General features: G+C 38.5%; 1 protein-coding gene across 1 annotated transcript; it reads right to left on the reverse strand.

The window, feature by feature from the left end:
- Positions 1-912: 912 nt before the first annotated feature.
- Positions 913-21,849, reverse strand: LOC143744436 (uncharacterized). The gene is made up of 21 exons (XM_077235923.1): positions 21,742-21,849; positions 17,872-18,770; positions 17,357-17,418; positions 16,108-16,146; positions 15,900-16,003; positions 15,365-15,423; positions 14,388-14,504; positions 14,143-14,268; positions 13,902-14,063; positions 13,687-13,811; positions 13,042-13,603; positions 10,599-10,719; positions 10,383-10,402; positions 10,145-10,267; positions 9,281-9,409; positions 9,071-9,193; positions 8,868-8,998; positions 8,471-8,768; positions 1,775-1,913; positions 1,413-1,528; positions 913-1,239 (listed from the first exon to the last, which is right to left on the reverse strand). Exons 2-21 carry the CDS (start codon positions 18,637-18,639, stop codon positions 1,186-1,188), a joined length of 3,378 nt encoding a protein of 1,125 aa, XP_077092038.1. The 5' UTR covers positions 18,640-18,770; positions 21,742-21,849; the 3' UTR covers positions 913-1,185.
- Between the last annotated feature and the right edge of the window lie 1,153 nt (positions 21,850-23,002).

Raw genomic sequence — 23,002 nt, forward strand, 5'->3', positions numbered from 1 at the left:
TTCCAGTTCCCATGGAACAACAAATGAATTAGCAGGTGTCTCCGCTTATTATAGGGTTAAAAAAAAGACATATTTTTTAACTATTGTGCCCTCGTACTCTTTAAAGAAAATACTTCCGATTAATGGCGACTTATCTTCTGTTGTTATCCACAGAAGAAAGTGAATACAGTTTTAGAACAACAGAGCAGGTTTTCTCCTCACATACCTCAATTTTTAAAAACAACACAGGCACAGCTGTTGATTTCAGATATCGTCGTACATTTCCCTCGTCTGATTTGAAATCATCCTCAAAACTTCGAGAGACTGAATGTGTAAACTGGTAACCCGTTGAACCACGAGCAAACCAGGGGCCGGTTGCATAAACATAATCATTACGTAAAGACAGTGTCTTAAGTTCTAGTATGTATGACCCACTAGCAGTTAGTCAGGGGCAGTCAGTCTTACTTTTCGGTATTAAATTAGGCTAATCTACGTTTTTATGTAGCTGATTTAAAAAAGCTATGAACAGTCTAAATGAAACAAATTTGATCTCTAACTTGTAAGACTAGTCTTAGGGGTTTATGCAACTGGCCCCAGAGCCTCAGTCGCTCAGGATCATTGAGTGGGAATCTGTGGAAAGTCAGTCTTTCCCCTGGAGATAACGCCCGCGGACAAAATCAACATAGAATCCTACATGAGAAAAAAAAAACCTCCATGCTGGGTCAGAAGTGATCAGGGGTTAGGGGCATTTCAATTTAAACCCCAATGCATGGGGTCCGTCAATAGCGGACATTAAGTCATATTTATGCTGTTTTAAGGTAAAATGCTAGGTAACACCGATTAATTACATTAAACAAAGGGGCCATGAATATATTCTCCTTTCACAGAATACAAAATAAACAGAGAAGAGTTATTAAAAACAGACAGGCAGGGTATGAGGAATGCTGGAAGTTTAATAAAAGAAAGGAAAAACAAAAACAGTAATAGCAATTAAGGCATAAAATGTGTTAAACTTCACATCTAATTTGCTATGACTGAACAGCTAGGAATTTCATATGAATGCACCAGCTTTCATTACTACATTAAAAGAAGCAATGCCTCAGTCTAATAATTTTTTAGAAAAAAATTAAACATACTGGAAAAAAAAAGAAAACGCGATCACAGGGACATAATGGACATATTAACAGATGTTCCAGCGTCTATGGTTCATTTCTTCGTCCCGTTACTCTGTGCTTTGGCTTTCTCCTTTTCCAAATATTTCTGATAAGAAGAAAACATGTATGTTTCAAAAACATATACCGAACAACAACAAAAAGGTCAATGTAATAATTCTAATATTTACTAATAAAAAGTGAATCCTCAAAATGTAATGCATAAAGATCTCAATCCTGCTCTGACATCATTGATCAAGGACAGATAAAGGAAAAAATCACCTTAAGTTTATCGTAGTGTGCTTGGCTACTGCAGTGAATTTTCTTAGCAGTGTCCTCATTAGAGTAAAACAGGAAGCAGATTCTGCAGTAGTACCCCATCTTCACAAACTCCACACCTGAAACAGGACAAATGAGATTCATTAATGAGGCTTCTTACAATAATGAAATAATGATAATGAAATATTTCCTAAGTGCATCGCTTTTTATAATGCTATTAAATGCTTTAAACCAAACCATAAATCTAAGTCAAACTGATTTAGTGCCATATCTGTCCAAAAAGCTGAAGAAAATTAATATAAAACACTAAATTAATAGCTTATGTCAAACTTCTTATTTCTTAGCAAAAAACAAAGTCATCTTACCCACTGGGACATTAGGATCATATGGCTCTAAAGTAGAATGGCTAGTTTCAAGCCTCATTTCAGATGGTGCTGTTGTAATGGTCTTTTCCTCAGTCTTCACACTCTTCTCTGAAGCAACAGTTTCTTCATCTTCAGCCACCTGGTCAAAGGATACATCAAGCAAAGCAGTGGTTCGATCAAGTATATCCTGTTAGCAGTGAGAAAGTTAGTTTGTACAATCTTTTGTCTACTGCTTGGGGAACTTGTCTGGGCTGAATTTACTCTTGCTACATACATACATGTGGTACTTTATGATTGATGGTTTGCAATGCGACCTCAGTTTGAACAGTTGTATAGGACTTCATGCGACTTTTACGTCACTCTAGATCAATATTCATCACAATTCTCAGCTCATGCGAGTCACTTCAAAGATTTTACATATCTGACGTTTTCAAGACAGTTGCAAAAGGTAGAAGGACAGTGATGTATCAGAACTCACAAGTATTACAATGACAGCTCTTAGTCCAGGTGATACGTGCAAAATGTGAGGTGATGTGTTCACTTTTTCATAAAAGCATGAAACTTGGTACTCTTGCACAGTTTGGGCCCCTGAACTTTTTCAGAAATGGAGCCATCGCAAAAACGCCTAGTGGTAAACATGGCAGCCATTTTACTCTCTGCCATAATCTTTTCTGTGTTATAATGTTTGATTCAGGAGATATGATACAAAATACATAATTTGGCTATGTCTACCGCTATGTTTTGATGGACAATGATTACAATGATAACATTTAAAACATCATAAACTGTTCAGGTGAATAGTTAATGGTGAATTCAGGGAAGTGAGAAGGAAATCACAGTGGGCTGTGACTTTATAATATCATGTCGGTTGCATGCATGTTGTGTAGAGTTTAAAAAGTGTGATCCTTTTGTTCATTAACCTTGTTAATAATAATTCAGTGACTGTAAAGAGTATAATATTCAATATGATCTTAGCAACATAGCTTAAAAAGTGTGTCAAACACAAAGATTTACTTTAAAAAAAAATCTATTTCAGAAACACGCTTGTTTGATTGTTTTATTGTTGTTGAACCTTTTCTTCAATGTCTCCTTTACAGTCTCCTCCACATTGACAGCTGTGCACTTTAAATCTTTTTTTGCATTTGCAATGCCCCCGGCAGCCTTTCTTGCAGCCACAACTTAAAGAGTTCAAGGATGGACGGCTTGTCTGTGGAAGAGTTGAGCACAATGGTCTCCGATTGCTTGGGTCCATCAAACCCCTGTCTGTTGGAGATGGCATATTTGGTGCCACCTCAAGTGCTTGTCCGCAACAGTGTCCTCCTTGGTACACTGCTCTTTTGAGGAGCTGCACTTTTGTAAAGAAAGACTACACGCCCGCGCACATACGCATTCATGGCGGCCATTTTGCTTATTATGTATTTTGAATTATATTTCCTGAACCAAACATGATAACATGGAAAATGTGATGTCTACCCCTGTTTCGATAGTTATGTTTGTGTCCCTAAGTTCTAAAACTTGCACTTTAGAAACCTATTTCGGGGTTTGCGTTCTCGGGCCACCAGGGTGCCGTTGACGTGTGGATGAACGGCTGGAGTGCATTGAGGGTTTTCTGTTTTCAGTTGAGAACGGTGTTGTGCAAGCGTCCCCTAAGTTAATACCTAATGATTTTTACAACGGAAATGAATACATTTAAAAAAAAAAAAATTAAAAAAAACTTACTCAAGCTGGACAATGATTTTTCATAGAGCTGCTGTACGGCCATAATCTTTGTAGAATGAATTTCTCACCACTGTAAAGCTGTTAAATCAATCTATATTATAAAAAGCGTTATATAAATGATTTGTGTGATTTGCTTCTTTCCTCCTTCCTTTCTTTGTGAACAACTTGAGACGAGTTTGATCGATGTGGAGTTTGCTGCTGGTACGATCGTAGAGGAGAATTGTGAAGAGCTCAACAATGGATATGATCTTCTCTGGAATGCTTTTTGGAGCCTTTGACAGAGCAATGAAGGCCTGTGTTGCCATGTCCTCTGCACTCCAGGTGTCTCATGCTGTCTTCTTGCCCCTGGTTGCAGATGCAGAGACTGTCACAGCCAATGGAGGCATGGAACACAAGAAGGGACTTGAATTTGCCAGGACCCAGAGACTTGGCAATCTTATGAGCAGGTATGTATCTGAAGTTCTTGCCAGTCCCACATGCCACCCACAACTCCTCAATGTCCAGCTTTGACGTGTGCAATGGCTAGAACCACAACAGTTGGTCCACAGTGCACAGGGTGATCTTTTAAAATCCTTTTCTTGCAGCATCCGCCACATGGAGTAGCATCCTTGTATGTGCCTCTTCATGTGTGCAAGGGGCAATCTGATCTGATTCTTGTGGGTGAGATTATTGGGTCTGCACGTCTAAATAACTTGTTTGGTAGTAAGCATTTCTTCATTTCCGGATCAGAAAGTAAAAGAGCTCCATTTTGTTTTTATTTACTCTTGTTCTTGTCCCCTTTCCCCTTTTCTAGGATTTTAAGCTGTTAATTTCATAGTAGTTCCATACACGCTGTTGACCCTTTCAAGTTTTTCTTTAATATAAAGGTATGAAGATCTTGCTGGAAAAGTCATTGAAGGTTTTAGCTATGCCTGGTTTCAGCATGTTCATGGCTGCTGACCCATCTACAGTAGTATTTAGACCTCACTGTCTGGGGCACTGTTTCGTGAGGCACTGTCTAGGGCACTGCTCATACAGTTTTCTAGGCAGATTAGCCTGGTTTCCCAAGCGTAGTCCACCATGAAATGAGAGTGATGGAGGATAGGTCTGATTTTCATTTTTGAATAAGTTTTCTAGGTTCCCATCATGGGTCTTACAGGCAATATAGAGTCTGGAAAACAGTGCACAGTCATTTTCCACAGAGTTTTGTCTTGGTCCGTTCTCTTAACGGAGCTGTTTTAAAAAGAGGGAGCTTGTTCCTCTTCATAGGGGCTTTGTGATGGGTTTCGTGCCCTGCATCCTCTCTGCAACAAATAATTTGTACTGGTCTTGCCGATCCTCTCTGCAACCCGGACATTTGCTGTTGCTGTTGCAGACAGCTTGTTGCCGTCCTCTGCGAAGGGGGTTCCCATTCCTCAATCACATCAACCAGAGACACCCTTACTGCTGAACTCCATTGGCATTCTCAAACTCTTCACTTATGCTGGGTACACATTACAAGATATTCGGGGTGATTTTGGACCAATTTCTCCCCTTCCGACATGCCAGATGAAGTCCAGATTAATTTCTACAGATTATTTTATCAGATTTTCCTGTGGTGTGAGGGGTGTAGTGTGTTAAGAGAGACTGAATCTGCTCGGAAGAACGTCCAAACCGCCATCAAGCATTGTGTTATTTCAGGCAGGCCACGTCAGCCAAGCTCACATCAGCGGATAGCCAGCTGTTTCCAACGTGTACAATACAATTTCAACATCTATCACAGTGGCCCATTTAAAGGGTTAGTTCACCCAAAAATGAAAATTCTGTCAGTATTTACTCACCCTTATGTTGTTCCAACCCCGTAAGACCTTTGTTCATCTTCGGAACACGAATTAAGATATTTTTGATGAAATCAGAGAGCTGGATCACTCCTGCATACTAGTCCATAGGCTTCTTCAGGGATTGAAACTTGCCAGCCACGAAAAGTCATTAAAGACATCGTTAAAATAATCCAAGTGACTACAGTGGCTCAATCTTAAGTTTATCAAACGACGAGAATACTTTTTATGCGCAAAAACAAACAAAAATAACGACTTTATTTCAACTATTAATTTCCTTCTCTGTGGGCCTCGAGTCAGTTCACTAGTATAATGGCGTAAGCTTCTGTTGTTGTACGTGACACGCATCACCCACATGATCAGCGTCGGCCAATAGTGAGCCTACGTGTGACATAGCTCTACGCAATCACACTAATGGCACTTTTCCACTGCACGGTCCGGCTCGGTACGGCTCAGTACGGTTCGGCTCGGCGTGGCACGGTTCGGCTCGCTTCGCTTTTCCACTGCATGGTACGACTCTGCTCGGTACGACTCGGCTCGGCACGGCTCGGTTCGCTTTAGCTCGGTTGCTTTTCCACTGCAGTTAGTAACGCTTCAAAGTGGGTGGGATTATGACTGATCGTTATAGTTTATACACTCCTCGGCAACCAACAAGAGGAACGTCTGCGCTTCTCGTCCACTGACCACGATTCAGCCATTTCTTTTTGGAAGTTTTTTTTCTTCAAGCAAGTCAAGCAAGTAGTTTTAAAACAGATGCTACAGCGGGGGCTGTTACTGGCTATTTAAATCTCTCGGGTTTGATGTCTTGCAAATACAATGACGCTGGTAGTGACGATTCTGTCTGACCAATCAGTGATCTACAGGGCTTCCACGTCACATTTTAGTATCGGTACGTTACGCTTGGAACCTCAACAGAGGTGGTACAATTTAAAGCGAGCCATTCCGTACCATGCAGTGGAAAAGCGCCACAAGTGAGCCGTACCGTACCAAACCGTACCATGCCGTGGAAAAGCGCCAAAGCTTGCCGTACCGAACCGTACCATGCAGTGGAAAAGCGCCATATGTTAACTGACTAGAGGCCAACAGAGAAGGAAATGAATAGTTGAAATAAAGTCGTTATTTTTGTTTGTTTTTGCGCACAAAAAGTATTCTCGTCGCTTGATAAACTTAAGATTGAGCCACAGTAGTCACTTGGACTATTTTAACGATGTCTTTAATGACTTTTCGGGGCTGGCAAGTTAAAATCCCTGAAGAAGCCTATGGAGGAGTGATTAAGCTCTCAGATTTAATCAAAAATATCTTAATTCGTGTTCCGAAAAAACCTACAAGTATATTTTTATGAAAGTGACCATTATAATGGGGTAATCAAATGCAGGCTAATATAATTAGTTTGTGCTTTTGTTTTTGTTTTTATTTTCATTTTTAGTTTAGCCTTGAGTAATTTTAAAAACAAAAGCAGTATTTTTGTTTTTAGATTGTAATGTTAAATATAATGTTAGAATGTAATGTGATTTTAACCACCTTTTTGCACATAATATATTGCATAGCCTACATTCCCTGTATTTGTTTCCATATCCTTCAATATCAACATTGTTTGGAAATCATTGAGCAGGATGTGAAATCTTTTTTTTTTTTAAATAAATACAGATTTTCTTTATCCAAATATCCAAATAGAAAAACATAGAAAGTGATATGATTTTTTGGCCATATTGCCCAGCCCTAGTTCACAGGTGGGACTCTGTTGTCTGTGAATTGAATCTGTTAGTGTGTGGTATGCTTTCCTGGTCACATCAAGGCACTCCACACACTACAGGAACAAGATTTATCCATTTATGATTTTTTATCATGATGTTAGTGGTCTCTCACATTTTGAAAATATAAGATTTTAAAAATCTTTTAGTGTGGTCCCAGCTTCAGACGATATTCTCAGATACTGCAATTTCATTGTAATCCTTACAACGTCACTGAATTCACCATTAACTATTCACCTGAACAGTTTATGATGTTGTATCAAAACATAGGGGTAGAAATCACATTTCCTATGCTATCATGTCTGGTTCAGGAGATATGATACAAAATACATAATTCAGTTATGGCGGAAAGCAAAATGGCCACCATGGTCGCCACGAGAAGTTTTTTGCAATGGCTCCATTTCTGAAAATGTTTAGGGCCCCAAACTGTATATGTGTACCAATTTTCATGCTTTTATGAAAAAGTGAACAAAATTTTCACATATCACCGATACTCTCTGTATACAAGCAAAACATGAGGGCTTGTATCATAAATCTTTAAAAACTCTGCTCACTCTTTTGTATCATTTGTTTTTTTCATATTGCCTGTGCATAAATTTGCTGGCTTCAGCAACAGATCAACCTATAATTAAATGCGTAATCACTTTTATAATGTTGTCTGTGTTTACTTCCATATGACAGCATGCTACGTGCCATCTTTTTACTTTCGCATACCAGGGCCATGATCTGTTCATACTGGAATCTGATGTTGGCCAGTGGCCTCATTTAAACAATGTGAAATGCTATACAAAAAAAAAAAAAAAAAAAAAAAGGATCTGAGCAATAAACAGGAATTGAGCACTAAGGCTCACAGTGTGAAAGTTTAAATCTCCAAAAACAACCTACCATGTTGTTTGGCAAGTTGTAATCAGATATAAGGCACACACATAATGTAACAGGATTGACGTAGTTCTAAAACACTTAATCTTGTAGACTCCATAGAATATCAAATTAATTTATACGTTTCTCCATCACATTCTTCTCGGTCTGTGGAGCTTCTGGTTGTAGCGCAAATATTTGTGGCAGAGCGCACTGGAGCTGTCACTAGAAACAACTTTTTACACCCTTATATCAGGACAACTTTCTTTTCTACTGAAAATAAAGATAAAATATATATTGTGTTCCAAAAAAAAAAAAAATTAAGGTTTGAAAGAACATAAGGGTGTGTAAGTGATAGAAAACTTTCATATTTAAGTAAATGAGAGAATGGGAATTTTTCTTCTAAAAATTCTTAGAATCACCAGTTGAAATCATTTTGGAAAATTCAGATATTTGGTTTGTTTCAAAATGGCAGTGTTGTTTTGAAACAAATCAATGTTGCTAACAACACTAATTTAAGCATGCTACCCTCATCCAATTCATGATATGACAAAAATAATGAAGTCACTCACAGGTTCAGTCTCCATATTCTGGAGCTCTGATGCGTCTTCGCTTTGTTTCTCATCTGACTTTTTCTTCTCCTCAGGAACAATTTCTGCTGAAACATTTTGGCTTTCCTTCTCTTCATGACTCTCCATCTCCTTAGCTTTATCAGCGACAGGCTCATCCACTTTGATCTTCTTGACAGAAGGTTCTTCCTCTTTTTTGTCTTTACTTTTCCTGGAGGAGTTTCTCTGAGCCTCATCCTCCTCGGAGCGTTCTCTCTTGAGTGTCCGTTTATCCTCGGTCTCTGGGCTTGGAGGTCTTTGTCTGCGAGAAGATAATATTATCAAACAGATTCCATGTAACATTTTTTGGAAAGCCATTTTATTATTTCCCATTAAAAAAAAGTCTGAATGTCCCACTGACCCACGTTTGAGCTGCTTATATTTCCTGCTCACGTAGACAACCAGTCGTTTGCCTTCAAATTTAGGTCGATTTTCTTTGTAGGCCTCTGCCATTTTCTCAGCATCTTCCCCTCTTTCCATCTCAATGAAGCACTGAGCAAACATACAAATATAATTTAATTTTGTCCTTGTAAATCCGATAGAAAGTTTATTTCTTATAATTACCTCACTGCGCAATGGATTCAGAAAATATCTTCTGATATTTCCAAATGGTTCTGCGATTTTCAGAAGTGATGCATCTGAGCCTTTGAAGGGTGGAACATTACCAACGTAGATGACTCTGCCACTCTGTAGATGTTGCACAGATATAGGCGTTAGATTGTTTCTTATAGATTCACATTTTATTCATAGTGAGTTAATAAGCCGAAGTCTTACCTGGATGGTTGCATAGGTGTGTGAATGAAAAACCTTCACAGGTTTTCCACACACAGATGGTAAGACATTTCCACTGTAGAAACTAACCATTGCTCTTGCCTCTTGTTCATTGGAAAACTCCAGAAATGCCTAACACAGTGCACAATCACAACACTTTAAGGAAAAAGCACTTAGACAAGGAACCAAATTAAGCTAAATTAATATAAATTTCAACCATTATTAAAGACAAGTAAACACTCAGTAATTTAAAAAGAAAAAAAAATAGCAATTGCACGAAGAAAAACAACTGAACAAAGATACAATTGAAATAAACTGTTTTAAGGTTTTCATGCATAGAAACTGTAGTCAAATATAAAATAACTGCACTATGAATAAAATATACAGTATACATTACAAATGTTATTCAGTCTTTTGTTGTTTGATTAATGTTATTATAGAGAAAGCAGCAGCAATATTAGGCTGCTATCACTTTAAGAGCTGCACAGATCCAATATACTGTATGCGTTTTAATTGTGTTTAAGAGGATATTTTAACAGCACAGAAAACAGCACGGAATAGTTTAAAATCACTTTTTCTGCAAGCGTGTTTAGGATGTGCGCGCAGAACAGAAAACAACACGCGGGTCTTTGAGCATGAATGGTCAATTTAAAGTAATTTTCAAATGCACACAAAGTCGATAAGAGGAATCATAATTTAAATTTTATAACAAGTATCTCCTGACCTTAAGTATTCATTCCAGAATTGGAATACATTTTTGATTCCCAACCCTAGTCTAGCATCAGAAATCTGTGTGGATAGCTAGAGTAAAGCTGCGTGAGTGAATGGGTCTGAACTACCAAGAACAGAATATCTGAGAGCTGTTACCTCAGGCCTCACGTCTAACACCAGGTGCCGCACCACTTTACCAAATGGCTTGGCAAGATTAAGGATTTCGTCTAGATAACCGTAGCCACGTTTAAATCCAACGACATTCACAACTCTCAATCCCTACAATTCCAAAAACACACATTAATATTTAATACAATCAATAAATCAATGCACAGAGATTAGTTGTAAACCATTTTATAAAACATTTTAAAGTGCCAAATAAAAAGTGACTTACTCCATTATCCTTGGAGCTTCCTGAAACATTAAAGATGAAATAAGGCATTAATAAATGGACTGACTTTGGTTAAAAAAAGACAGAGCACTGACATTGTAGTTTTCATCAAAAGTATGATTATAATCTTCTCATAATATTTTATTATTATTTAATACTGTCGATTCAGTCCAAAGAAGGATCACTGCTAAAGCCATTGACATTGCTCAAGGGCATTACCTGGTGTGTTTGTAGCTTTAGACTTTGGGTCTTGCCTCTCGCCATCCTCCTCCTCTCCTAGCTCATCAAGAGTAACAAACTCATCCATATTCTCAGGAAAGTCAGTTTCAGTTTGACTGTCCTAGAAGCAGATACAGATAGTCAGGAGATCTGCATGTCAAAGTAGTGAACATGCAATTTATATTAAAGGAGTAGATAGAAGTAGCTCCAAAGATGACAAAAGAACACCAGACAAGTGGCCCATACGATTGCACAGCTTCAGAAGACTTGGAATATAGCAGCTTATGGAAAATAATTATTTTTTTTACAAAATATTATTTAATGGTAAAAAAAAGTTTTTTGGTTAACTAAGTTATTGTAACATACACAGTGAAAAATTGTAAATGGGTTAGGGCTGCAAGATATTGGGAAAATATGCGATATGCGATATTGTTGTTGAGTATTGCGATAACGATATTTCTTGTGATTCTTCTTCCCTAGAGAAGTGCTATTTTTATGAAGATTTTTTCGAAACTTTATTTAATCATTTATACGTAATGATCACACTAAAATAAACGGGTAGGCTAATAGATATTCTTCTGATCTGCAGTTTTTTCAGAAGGAGTTACACTTGCAACACTTTGATTAATGGCTGTCTGTGAGACTCTGTTATTGTTACTTGGCATTTCGTTAGCAGTTTTGGTAGATTTGGGCTTACACTTTTTGAAGTCTTCATATAGCTCCTTGAGCTTGCGTTCCAGATGACTGTGGAGATTAGTTTCCCCTCTCCCCTGACAATTTTTTGGCACGGCTCAGTGACACAGTCACCAATGGTTATATATCGCATTTTTTGCGCGTGCAAATTCGTTATTTCAAATGCAGGCGTGCGGAAAGCGCGCTCAAAATGAAAGCACATTTTGCCAGGCCCGCCTATGCCGCAACGAGAGAATATCTCAATTTGTCAGAATGCCGCAAGCTCATCGCAGGTAATGTGACAAAAAACAATCAGCTTCGCCCTTTCCGTAACAACATGGGAAGCTCGCCCAAACAGCTGACCGTAGCTGTAAAGGGCGGCTTTTTATTTCTCATCTCCATAAATATATCTAGTAGTTAATCTAATGCAAGGGCTAGAAATCAAATAATCCTCTGCTGATACTTCCTCGTCATCATGGAAAGCGCTCAGCAGTTCATGGTTGCATAGCAACGACAGACGCAAGCGCTTGTTGAAAGGAGAAGCAGCCGCTTCAGGCGTTTTAGACGCGATATGTGAATGGCCCCTTACACAGTACCTGCATTTGTGACACGTCTTCTCTATTGAAGCCAAAATATTGCCATATTTCAGACGTACAGGTTTTTTTAGGCACAGGTTCTTCGCTGTTGTCATTTTCCTCGCTTGTCTCTCCTCCTGCCATTAGTTTTTATTTTCCACTTTCGTCTCCCTAGGTTTCCATTGGGCCCGATCTAGCCAATAGCATAATAGCACATACTGGGGAGGCGGGTATAAAGATAGAAAGGCCCCATCTGATTGGTCGAATTTGGATAAACAACCTATGCATGCGTGCAACACACAAACGCTTGGCACATAAAATGAATGTAATTTATCGCACCTCTCTGCGATACAGATATCGCATATACTATTATCGCGATGACGATAAGTTTTCGATATATTGTGCAGGCCTAAAATGGGTTGTCATTTTACTGTAAAACAGTATATGCTTTTTATATAATATAAATGTTTTTTATAGAAAAAAAAATAGTAAAATGACATCCCCAGAGGCCTCTACATTACATTTTAACATTAAGGCTTGATTCCTGATTTCTAACATGCGCTACAGCGTTCAGTGTGGTCTTGCGACTGTCAGAGCAGAAACAAAATCTGCTGCTCTCCGTATTTTTTTTCTGTATTCTCCGGTCGTGTTAATACGTAAATTGTGTGACCTTATTTCGTCAATTAGATAAAAACATCTGAAAAATTCCATTCATTTACCTGCCCATAGTAAAAGTACACATAAAATAAACTGTTGTTAGGAATAGTTTAGTTCATAGGCCTATTATTTAGTTCTGTGATCGGTATAAGTGATCGGCCAATACTGCTTCCAGTGATTTGTAATCGGTGATCGCCTGATTGGAGCACCCTTACGGCCTCTTTATGCTTCTGCATCAACTCCACGGCGTAGCTACGCCGTCACTCCTACGGCGTCGTGGCTGTTTTATGGTTCTGCGTCAGGTCACTTGCATCGCGGTGCATCTGACCAATCACAGCCCTTGGGGTCTGCGTCGCCTCGACGCGTAGTTACAATTTTTTGGAGGTGCACGTCGAGCTACGGCGGAGGGGTTCGCGGCGACGCAGAGGGGTCTGCGGGGGTACGCCGTTGATTCGACGCAGAAGCATAAAACAGGCTCTAGAAAGGTTTGAGCAGAGGCTAAGGTTTCAGATGATGTGCTAATGTGCAAAAGATCCTACCTGCTCTTCATTGTCCTCTTCAGCACCCTCATCTTCAGGTTGGTCATCATTCTGTTCCTCAAGATCTTTAGGAGGCTCATCTGTGTTCTCCTGCTCAGCCTCAGATGTCACAGGTTCCTCCAGTGGACTCTCTTCCTGTTTTTCACCAGAGTCTTTTTGGTTTTCTATGGTCTCATCGCTGGATACATTTCTGGCTTGCTGCGCTTCAGGGTCCTCCTCATCCTCTAGGTTGGTTTCATCAATATCTGGTGCTTGTTCACTGGTTTGCTCCGGATCACATGATAGGTCGACATCATCTGCAGAGGGATCTTCATCAAAACCCTCTTCGTCTCCATCACGTGCTTCCATAACATCAGCTTCATCTCCTGCCCCGTCTCCCAGGGCCTCTACTTCCGCAGGCTTTGGTTCTTCTTTCTCATCAGAGCTCTCTTTGGCTTTGGAAGTAGAGGACCTTTGATTCTTTGATGAAGGTTTATCACCAGTTCTGCTGGTGGCACTGCTGCTACCGCTGCTCTTACGGGCTGGTTCTTCCCTTCCTTGGTCGCCCTTTCCTGGTGGGACCCTGGAACATCATGTATAGCACATTTGGTTTTGTTTTCTTACAAAAGATATCTTTGGTCTCTCAGGATAGAAAGGACAACTTACGTTAGAGTCTTATACTTTGTGCAGATGTTCAGTCGAATGGATCTTCCATTGATAGTCAAAGGATTGACAGTGTAGTACTTCACCAACATCTCTGCATCCTCAGCATTGCCCATTTGAACAAATGCCTGTTTTAAAAATGGTCAAAATATACATTTTAAAAATGTATGTCCTGGAAATGAATGTATTTTCTGGAAATTGCTGCATGTGTAACTTGCCTCATCATTTAGAAAGAGATGTTTCTCAACAGTGCCAAATCTACGAGATATTGTTAGGAGCTCCATTTTCTTGTCACTGCCTCGTGGTAAATTGGAGAAAAACACCACCTGGCTGACTCCTCTCTTCACAGGCCTAGTCTCTCTGCCTGGCCTTCCACTTTTCTGTATTGATAAGTTAAAATGGCTCAATTAAGCCTATTTGCTTTATGTATACTCTTGTTTTTTTGTTTTTTCATCTTACCTCAATTGCCATCAGTTCCTTTGACAAATAAATGTGTATCTCTTTCCCATGCAAAATGGCTGGTTTTCGCTGATAATAATTAGCCATGGCCAAAGCCTCCTCATGAGTCTGCAGCTCCAGGAAAGCCTTTGAGTGAGTGAGTGAGTGAGTGAGTGAGTGAGTGAGAGAGAGAGAGACAGATTTACTCAATTACATTGTCATGACTTTTGATCTTGAATGACTGTTCATAAATGCACAGACACTACCTTGTTTTTCAGTATTAGATGCTCACAGATGGTGCCAAAGGGTTTTGCCAAGTCAAACAGGCTGTTTGTTGACATCGGTTTTCTTTCGTATTTTGCCACGACCACCCTACTTCTTATCTAAATTAAAAAATATATATGAGTACAAGAACCAAGATATCCATCCACTCAAACAAAAGATCCCGTACTGAAAAGGACACTAAATATATATATAATATACTAATATTTTTAGTATAGATAAACCTTACAAAACATGTACAGTGAGGAATGAAGCGTTACCTGATTTCAACTCCATTTGATACCTTTGTTCATGCATACAACTGGATGTTGTGTATCATTGTGCATTACATTTTTTCACTGGTTGTGGTTATAGGACACATCATTGTATCCTTTATTATACAGCTAAATTGCCTTCTCTTTCTGCAAGAAGGTACACTCACTGGCTGATTTCATTTACAAAGTACTTGTTGGACTAGCTCCTACCTACTTGAGTGTCCTTTTAACAAGAAATCACGGCCATTATGGACTACGTTCAAACGATGTATTACACTTGTTGGTCCCCATTGTCAAAACAGAATTAGGAAAAAAAGCCTTTAAGTTTGCAGCACCTTCTGCCTGGAACCTTCTTCAGAAATCGTTAAAAATGATTACTTTTATTTCTTATAGACAGTTTGTTTCAACTCTGAAGAATATGGAGCATGTAAACATTGGTCAGCGTAATTGTTCATAAAATTGTATTAATTATTTTTTCAGCACAGGGTCTTTGTGATATCTATGTATGTGTATTTGATGTGTTTTTATATATGTTGAAATTTGTCCTTTATGTTTTTTTGCTGCATCTTGGCCAGGTCTCTCTTGTAAAAGAGATTTTTAATCTCAATGAGTTTTTACCTGGTTAAATAAAGAAGAAGAAAAAAAAAAATGTAATTGCAGAACTGCAATTTGAACAAAAACAGATAACGCATTCAGTGCATTATTACCTTGGGTGCCGCTGCATATGATGTCATTTTACTTGTCATTCCCACACTGGAATCAGAGCCTAAAAAAGTTGTTTAAAAATTGACTGATTTAAATAAAGCAGCTTAACAATAAGACACGGGAAACTAACAGTGTTAATGTTGCAAAGTTCTTCAATTATGAAACGAATACAATTTCAGCTGTAAAGCAGCTCTAAAAGGACCAGTGTCATCATTATTCAGCTCAATTTAGTTCAATTAAACTGTCAATGTAGCAGACTTCACAAGAAAAGTGTTCGTCATTTTCAAGTTACTTGTACAAGTTAACACAGTGCACCTTTAAAGATTACAGAAACTCTTCTGATACTGAAATAACTAGAATCTTTATTCATCATATATGACTATTCTTTATGGCTTTAGGGGTAAAACTTATTTTACAGGGGAAAATGTTACTTAGTGCACCTTTAACCAAAGTCACTAGTAAAACGCTACATTCAAACAAAAGATCAACTTGTAGAAAGATAGCAGACCAGACTACATCCTCTCACAGATTTATTACCCCAGCTGGAGCTCATCCCTGTTCTCTGTAGACCACCACCCATTGGAGCTGGTCCCAGCAATCCATCCGAACGACTCTTTGTGTCCAGGGAAAGGGATGTCGACCTGAGAGGAATTTATTTTTAATATGGTTTTCTATACAGATGTTTGTAATAAGCAGGATGTATCATACTTAAAGCCCTATTAAAAAAAAAAAAATAGTAACATACATGCGACTAGAGGGCATTTGAGGATCCCAGTCCGGGTACCTATAAAACAACAGGAATGAGTTTTCAGTTGTTGTTTCAATTAATAAAAAACAAAAAGTTAATTAGCTTTATGGACCCTTTTCACATGTCTGGGGTTCTCAGAAGCGGAAGTTGTCATATTTGGGTAAAATTCTATAGTGGTGAATGGGAGACGACAGCAATCTAAATTTTTGTATTCCCATTTGCTCCAATAGAAGAAGAAAAATCCATGTTAGCGTTTCCACAACTTTCCACAAAGGGTAAAAATACTGAGATATTGATTACGTTGATCAGAGGAGAGCAAGATGTCAAAATATCTGTCAATCCTTCAGCCATTGTATTAGAAACATTGGAGCAGCGTTAATTCATTTTCAACCATTTACTGCCAAGATAATTTAACGAAGTATACGATTGTAAATGTGTATTAATTTAAAAAAAAATTAAATATGAAAAACTTAGATTTGCAATATTGATAACTGTGGAAGTGTATCATCGCAGTCTGTGAAAAGGGTCCATTAAACCACTATGAATTCTTTTGAGGGCTCCACTTTGATTGTTTCATGGTGATAATCTGGATTTCTTAATTTTTTTACTAAAAGGTTTTATTCACCCAAAAATAAATTCTGTCATAATTTTGTTGGTGGAATGCCGTCATATCACAATGACAGAGAATACGCAGAAGAACAAATTAGGTTTTACATAAGCTCCATAATATCTGTGTGTGAGGAATTTAAGGCGGCGTCGAATATATTGCACAAGTAATATAGGCCAATTTATGATGCTGATTTTTCAAGCTAGACAGCAGTGGAAAACGCTTCTGGTTATCACCACGAACTGAGCGGTCTCCACTGGGTAATGTCTGATCCAAAATATCCATAGTGGAACTCTACTTACCGTAGGCCAAGTTTAGGCTTTTCTAAATGACTATCTAGAGGGTTTTCAATTGAAGCTTATTTCTGCCACTGAATAAAAAATAAAGCTAATTACTACTTCTCACAATTCTGACTTTTGTCTAGACGTTTTTTCTCAGAATTGCATGATATAAACTTGTAATTGTGAGTTACAATGTCAGAATTGCGTGATATACAATTGCGAGTTTATATCTCGGTTGCGAGAAAGTAAATAAAAAGTAGCATTTATCTTTTCTTTTTTTTTCCCAGGTGGAAACAAGCTTCCATTGTGAAAACTAGTGAACTGTTTGTTCAGATGTTAAACTAAGCAGTCTACTTACATTTGCAAAAGGAGTTTGCGGTTTTCAGAGTGGCGAATCCCAGTCGTGTGCTGAGTCCATTCCTTAAACACAAGGAAGGGTGAACAGAATATCCTTAATAATCCTTAATACATGACCTTTATGTAACAGTAATTAGCTGTGAAATCTACAGCAATCAAAGCCTAGACATACTGGATCAGAGCTACCCTTCCTGGCTAATATGAATGCAATCTACAAATGAGTACTGTAATTGATCATCAAAAAAAAAGAAGAAAAAAAGTTCTAGTTCTAGATACTAACTGTCCTACCTGGAACCAAGCATAAAGAACAAGTCAGAAATACAGCTAACAACGGTGTATACTATGAGTGTCCAATGAGATTTAGGGCCATTTTCTCTTACACAAAACTGATACTGAGCAAAACTAAGAGGTGCTGATTTAAATGCAACAAATGATGTTTAAAGATGGTCTTCTGAACAAGTAGGACTCAAGAAAAGGAAGTGTGTGTGCAGGAGCCAAGCAGCTTGAATTACTCACCATGACAGAGTGCACATCAAAATCACAAAGGGAGCACACATGGGGAAACATGAGGGGCATGACTCCCAAGAAATCCTGCACTTTTCTCTGAGACGGGGAGCCCATTCTTCTCTGCATGAACATGTCGTCAGATGCTGATGATGTTGACATGCCAAGGCTGCGATAGGAGTCACGGGAAAGCTCAGAATATTGGCGGTCTCTGCCGCTACCGCTCCTGTAATCTAACATGTCATACCCTCGACCAGATGTTTCTTGCATGGAAGTATAACCAAAGTCACCTTGTGAGCGGCTTTGAGCCTGCCCACCGGGACGGTCCAACCTTCCGCCCTGCATGTCGCCCCAATCGTCTCGGCCGCCTCTGTACGAAGTTTCTGAAGAAAGAGACGGCAGATCGCTAGCAATGTGGCGGCCGGCTTCCATCTTGCGGTTCTTAAGTTGCATGATAAGATGGGGCAAGGTCTCCACGCTGATGTTCTCCTCTGGAACCTGTGCTAGTGCATCCAGATCAGTCGGCGACAGACCTAGGCTGGCGAACAGTTTCATAGTATTGCTAATGTGGCTACCTGCTCGGCGGTGCAGCTGAGAGTCGTGGTCTTTTCCCTCACCTCCACCCAGACCAGACATGCCACTATGTGACTGGGAAGACGAGCCGTAGGGGTCCGAGTGCGTCTCACCCATACTAAAGTTCAAAGTCTCAGCGGCAGCCAAAAGCCCACGGCCAACAGCAAAGCCTTTCTGAGCATCAGAACCGGTCAATTTCTGGGACATGTCTTTGAAATGATGGCGCTTTGGGCGAGTGGAAGAAGAGAAGAACAAAGTAAATCAAAAAGTCCCCAGAAAAACAATCCGTCAATTTAAGCCCGGATCGAGAAAAGAAGCTCCTCCAGAATGAAACAGCTCTGCAGAAACACAATGGAGCAATGATTTCTAGCATGCTCACAAAATGGTTAGCAGTGGCATAGGAAAGCAAGACAGTGAGCTCCACAAATCCATACAATGCAAGTAACAGAAGTAAAACTTATTTACAATGACAGAGGTACAAATGGTACGCTGACCAAATAGACCATAAAATGAAGATTTACAAGTACCATGAAGATCAATAAGTATAATTTAATAAGAAAGTTCAATAGAGCTTTGAAGGGGGGAAAAACGTCAATCAAATTTAGATCCTTAAATGTGTGGAAAGACACGGAAAGGATTGCAGTTTCTTGATCAGGAGAGAACCAAAGAGAGATCGTGTTCATGTCTTTAAGTTGCACTGTATGACCAAAAACTAAAAAAACAGAAATCAATGAGCAAAAAATTTAGAGAAATAAAGCTAATCAACTTTAATGTTTAACTGCAAAAATAATTTGGAATCAAGACATCTTGACAACAGACAGTCGGGCTCAAGTGAAACATAAGGGTGCAAAGAGAGCACATGGTTATCTGAACAAGATTTGCATCTTCATCCAAAGAAAAGTGAAATTTTACACATTAACTGAGACTTGAAACTGTGGTGGTCATAATGGAAAAGACTATCAAAAATAGAAAAAATATAGACAATCGTGTCACACTTGACAAGCTACTAATTTTAACTATTTTATTGAGATGGAAACAAATGATACAAAAGTTTGTCATTGGTGTTTTTGGATAATAGCCTATTGTTTTGGGAAAGCTGAAATGACGTTCTAAGAAAAGTGTAAAATGGGCTGCCATGTAGACCGTGCCCATACCATGAAGTAAAAAAAAAAATATTTAAAAGGTTATCAAATAATGCTAATGTTATAAAAAGTAAAAACCGAATCACTTAACATAGAAAAGTTTTGATGGACATTATTAAGAAGTATAAGTTTCACATGGACAGGAACAATCAAAATAGTAGGCACTATATTGGTGAAAAATTTAGAAACAAACCAAAAGTTACTAAGAACAGAATTTAACATGCCTTTAAACCGAACTCACTTGTGCAAAATATAACCTTTAATAGAAATAATTATACGTTTTACTCCTAATTAAAAAAGCAATACCAGTTCCAGCCATATATCACTGCATGGCACCCACTGGAGATTGTTTTTTGCATAACGTTTTTATTTTCGAATTGAAGAACCTCACATAAATACAGTTAACAAAGGCTTAAAAAAAATCCCTAAAGGAAAAATGCTTCTGAAACGAAGGCCGCTGAAAAATCCCACATTCCAAAAATGAAAAGTGGAAAGAGTCCATTGTACAAGTGGGTCTAGTCGTCATGCCTACGGACTGTTGGATAAACTTCTGATAAAGGCACACAAAAAAAAGGGAAACACTTCGAGAGTTTAGTTGTCATCTGATTGGTTGAATTCTACAGGATTTCCAGCAGACTTGCATTGCGTTCTTTAATGGTCTGCCGGGAAACAAAGCCATTGTAACGCCAAGCCCCCTCAAGGAAGAAGAAAGCCTTCATGTTTACAACGGTTACAATGAGCGCTTATCAGGATCAACTAAACGCTGGATTTTTAAAAGTATGTGAAGTTCATAGCATAGACATTAAAAGACATCCAAGAGCATTTGAGGCACTTAGTTGAAAAGAAGAGATTTGAACTTGTTTGCAGATGGGATATGGGAAGAGTATTATTTTCCAAGCCTGATTTGAAATTGTCAGAACAAAGTCTACAGACGTTTCCAACCGACTTAGGCCTAGGTGTTTTTCAAACAGGTCTCTTGATGAGCAATTTTGGCAGTACATTTGAACAATGTTCTTGAAAGTATGATTTATTGGTTGCATGCTGGTCTGTTATTGTAGGAACATCAACTTTCCATTTTCACACCCCTAAACATGGCGCAGAACAAAACAAACTGTAATTGGTTGCTGCTTACATGTCTGTCAGGCCTCTTGGCTGGTCTTTGGCCAATGAAAGTTGCAAAGTCCCTTTCAAGGAAGGTCTGTTCATTTGGCAGCCATATTTGCAAACCCTCTGAAATTGCATTTTCTCCCTTGCATAAGTAATAGGAGTGAATAGTCTTTCTAAATCTATAGTCTTTGATGAAGTCCAGACCTTCTGCCGTCAAGTCTGAAAGTTTGGTTGTGTGAGACTAGCTTACATTTATCCTTAAGTTTAAAGCATTCTGAGCAGTAATGAAATACAAATTAATGTCAAGACCAGAATGGATGGTGGAAGACTATAAACACTATGATGAAAGGCATTAATGTAACTACCGCAGATGCGATTTGAATGTTTTATGGCATGACTTGCAGAATAAGAACACTGTATCGAGAAGACTGATTAAGTTAGTTTGAAATTATATGCATACATTTAAATGCATTAGTAAAGAAAATATATCGGAACAGTGCAAGTCAGAGCTAACAACATGAATCCATGATATGAATCTACATTATGCAGAAATATGATTTAACACAATAAAAAACAAGTTTGTAGAGATTGCAATGATACTATCCAGTTTCAGTGCAGACGAAAAAAAAATTAGGAAATATATTAGAAAGTCTTCCCAATGCTTAAGAAACACAAACACGTTTTTTCTTTTTACAGCTTTAAATAAGGTAACGTTAACGGTAAGTTAAGTGTCCGCTGAGCGTGAATTCGAGGTTAACTGATAACGTTACGATAACATTCATCTCACTTACGAACGAACAGATTAATGTTACATTAATTAAAAATTGTGCTAAACTATATTTATGCAAAAAAATAGCCGCTTTAAACGCAACACATTGACGAAGTGTGATGAAATGAACTAAGAAAAAGCCACGGGACTAAATGTGCACAGCAAGGCCTAAACAGCAACCGTTTTCTAAAATATAAAATTCTGCGACTCGGGTTTATTATAGTCAGTAAATTACTTAAAACAAGTGATAACATTATATCCTTTATTCGAATGCAATGAGTTGCTACTTACATTTTTTCTTCTTCTCAGCCTTCGGGGTGAAATCCTTTACGTCGCACGAAGTAAAATGAGACCAAGCGCTCTGGCAACCGCGCACAATGTGAAATAGGAAACGATTACGAAATAAAATTTCACTTCCGAGGTGAAATTCAAAATAAAAGCACTTTGTGTTTGTCAATGCTCTTGTCTTGGGTGATGCAAACGTCCTTGACTTTCCCCTGAAGAAAACAAGCTCTTATATGGTTCACACTTGCAAATAATACATTCTACAAAACAGGCAAAAATAATTCCCAAAATGAAAACCAATGTTGGTGGGTTGGAAAACAGATGTCTAAGATATAGTCTACTGCCAAAATCCCATTCTGTGGGGAGGATATTTCTTTTCAAAGCCACAGCTTTGATAAGATTTTTGCTTTTTTTAAATTTACGTTTTTTTATTGGGGTTTAATAGGCCTATTGCTAAATGATGGTATTATGATACTAAAATCACCCTAATTGTTTTGCTGTTGAGGAATACAGCTCTGACCTGTGATGACATCACTGCTGTAATGAAGACGTCATCAGAATTTTACAATATTCTGAGCAAAGCTGTCAGTTTATATGATTAGCTTGATCTGCCTAAGGCATCTAAAACAGCAGTCATGCTCTAAGAACTTTTTTAAGTGAATCCTCTTTGAAGGACAATCAAGATGGCAGCATCCTACAATTGGTTTTCAGGAGAGGATAACGGTCAAACAAGAGACTAGGGGTCATTGCTTGTGAATAATTTGGAGCAGATGTGACCAAATAAGAGCTGCATACATACAATATTCATCCCATTCGGCCTCATCTGTCTTCTGCAAGAGTGCCAAGATAGAAAAAAATAACACCAACCTGTCTCATGGGTATAGTTTTGTAAACATCTTCGAACATCGCCGTGATGCAGAAAATGCCCCAGTGGCTCTGAATTATTCTGATTTCAAACCAGTGCGCATCATGAGGGGCCAAGATATGATAAAGATCCTATTAAAGAGCAAATAAAGCAGCTACCATGACAGACATGTTGAAGAAATAGCAGGACGGAACCTATAGGCTTGCAAATTTGTGAAATTGTTTTTACAACAATTTTGAGCAGCCCAGAAGCCTTGGTTGGCATCGGCCTGTTGGCCCCATCATGCAGCAAAGGTTTTTCTAAAGGCCTAGCATACAAAGAATGCAACTCCAACATGTCACTGCCAGTACAATACATTAATGACACAACCAGATAATTGTGCTCTTATAAACTATTTTAACT

The sequence above is a fragment of the Siphateles boraxobius genome, unplaced genomic scaffold (genome assembly GCF_051911475.1).
Source record: "Siphateles boraxobius isolate OS27281-9 unplaced genomic scaffold, OSU_SipBor_1 2, whole genome shotgun sequence".
Lineage (NCBI taxonomy): Eukaryota > Metazoa > Chordata > Actinopteri > Cypriniformes > Leuciscidae > Siphateles > Siphateles boraxobius.

Bases quoted from the DNA above. Each gene is read 5' to 3' on its own strand.
- LOC143744436 (XM_077235923.1), bottom strand. From the start codon at position 18,639: ATGTCCCAGAAATTGACCGGTTCTGATGCTCAGAAAGGCTTTGCTGTT. The intron at 10,720-13,041 runs GTAGGATCTTTT...ATCTGCTTCTAG, and splicing joins AAGAGGACAATGAAGAGCAG to GACAGTCAAACTGAAACTGA. The intron at 9,194-9,280 runs GTAAGACTTCGG...CAACATCTACAG, and splicing joins ACACCTATGCAACCATCCAG to AGTGGCAGAGTCATCTACGT.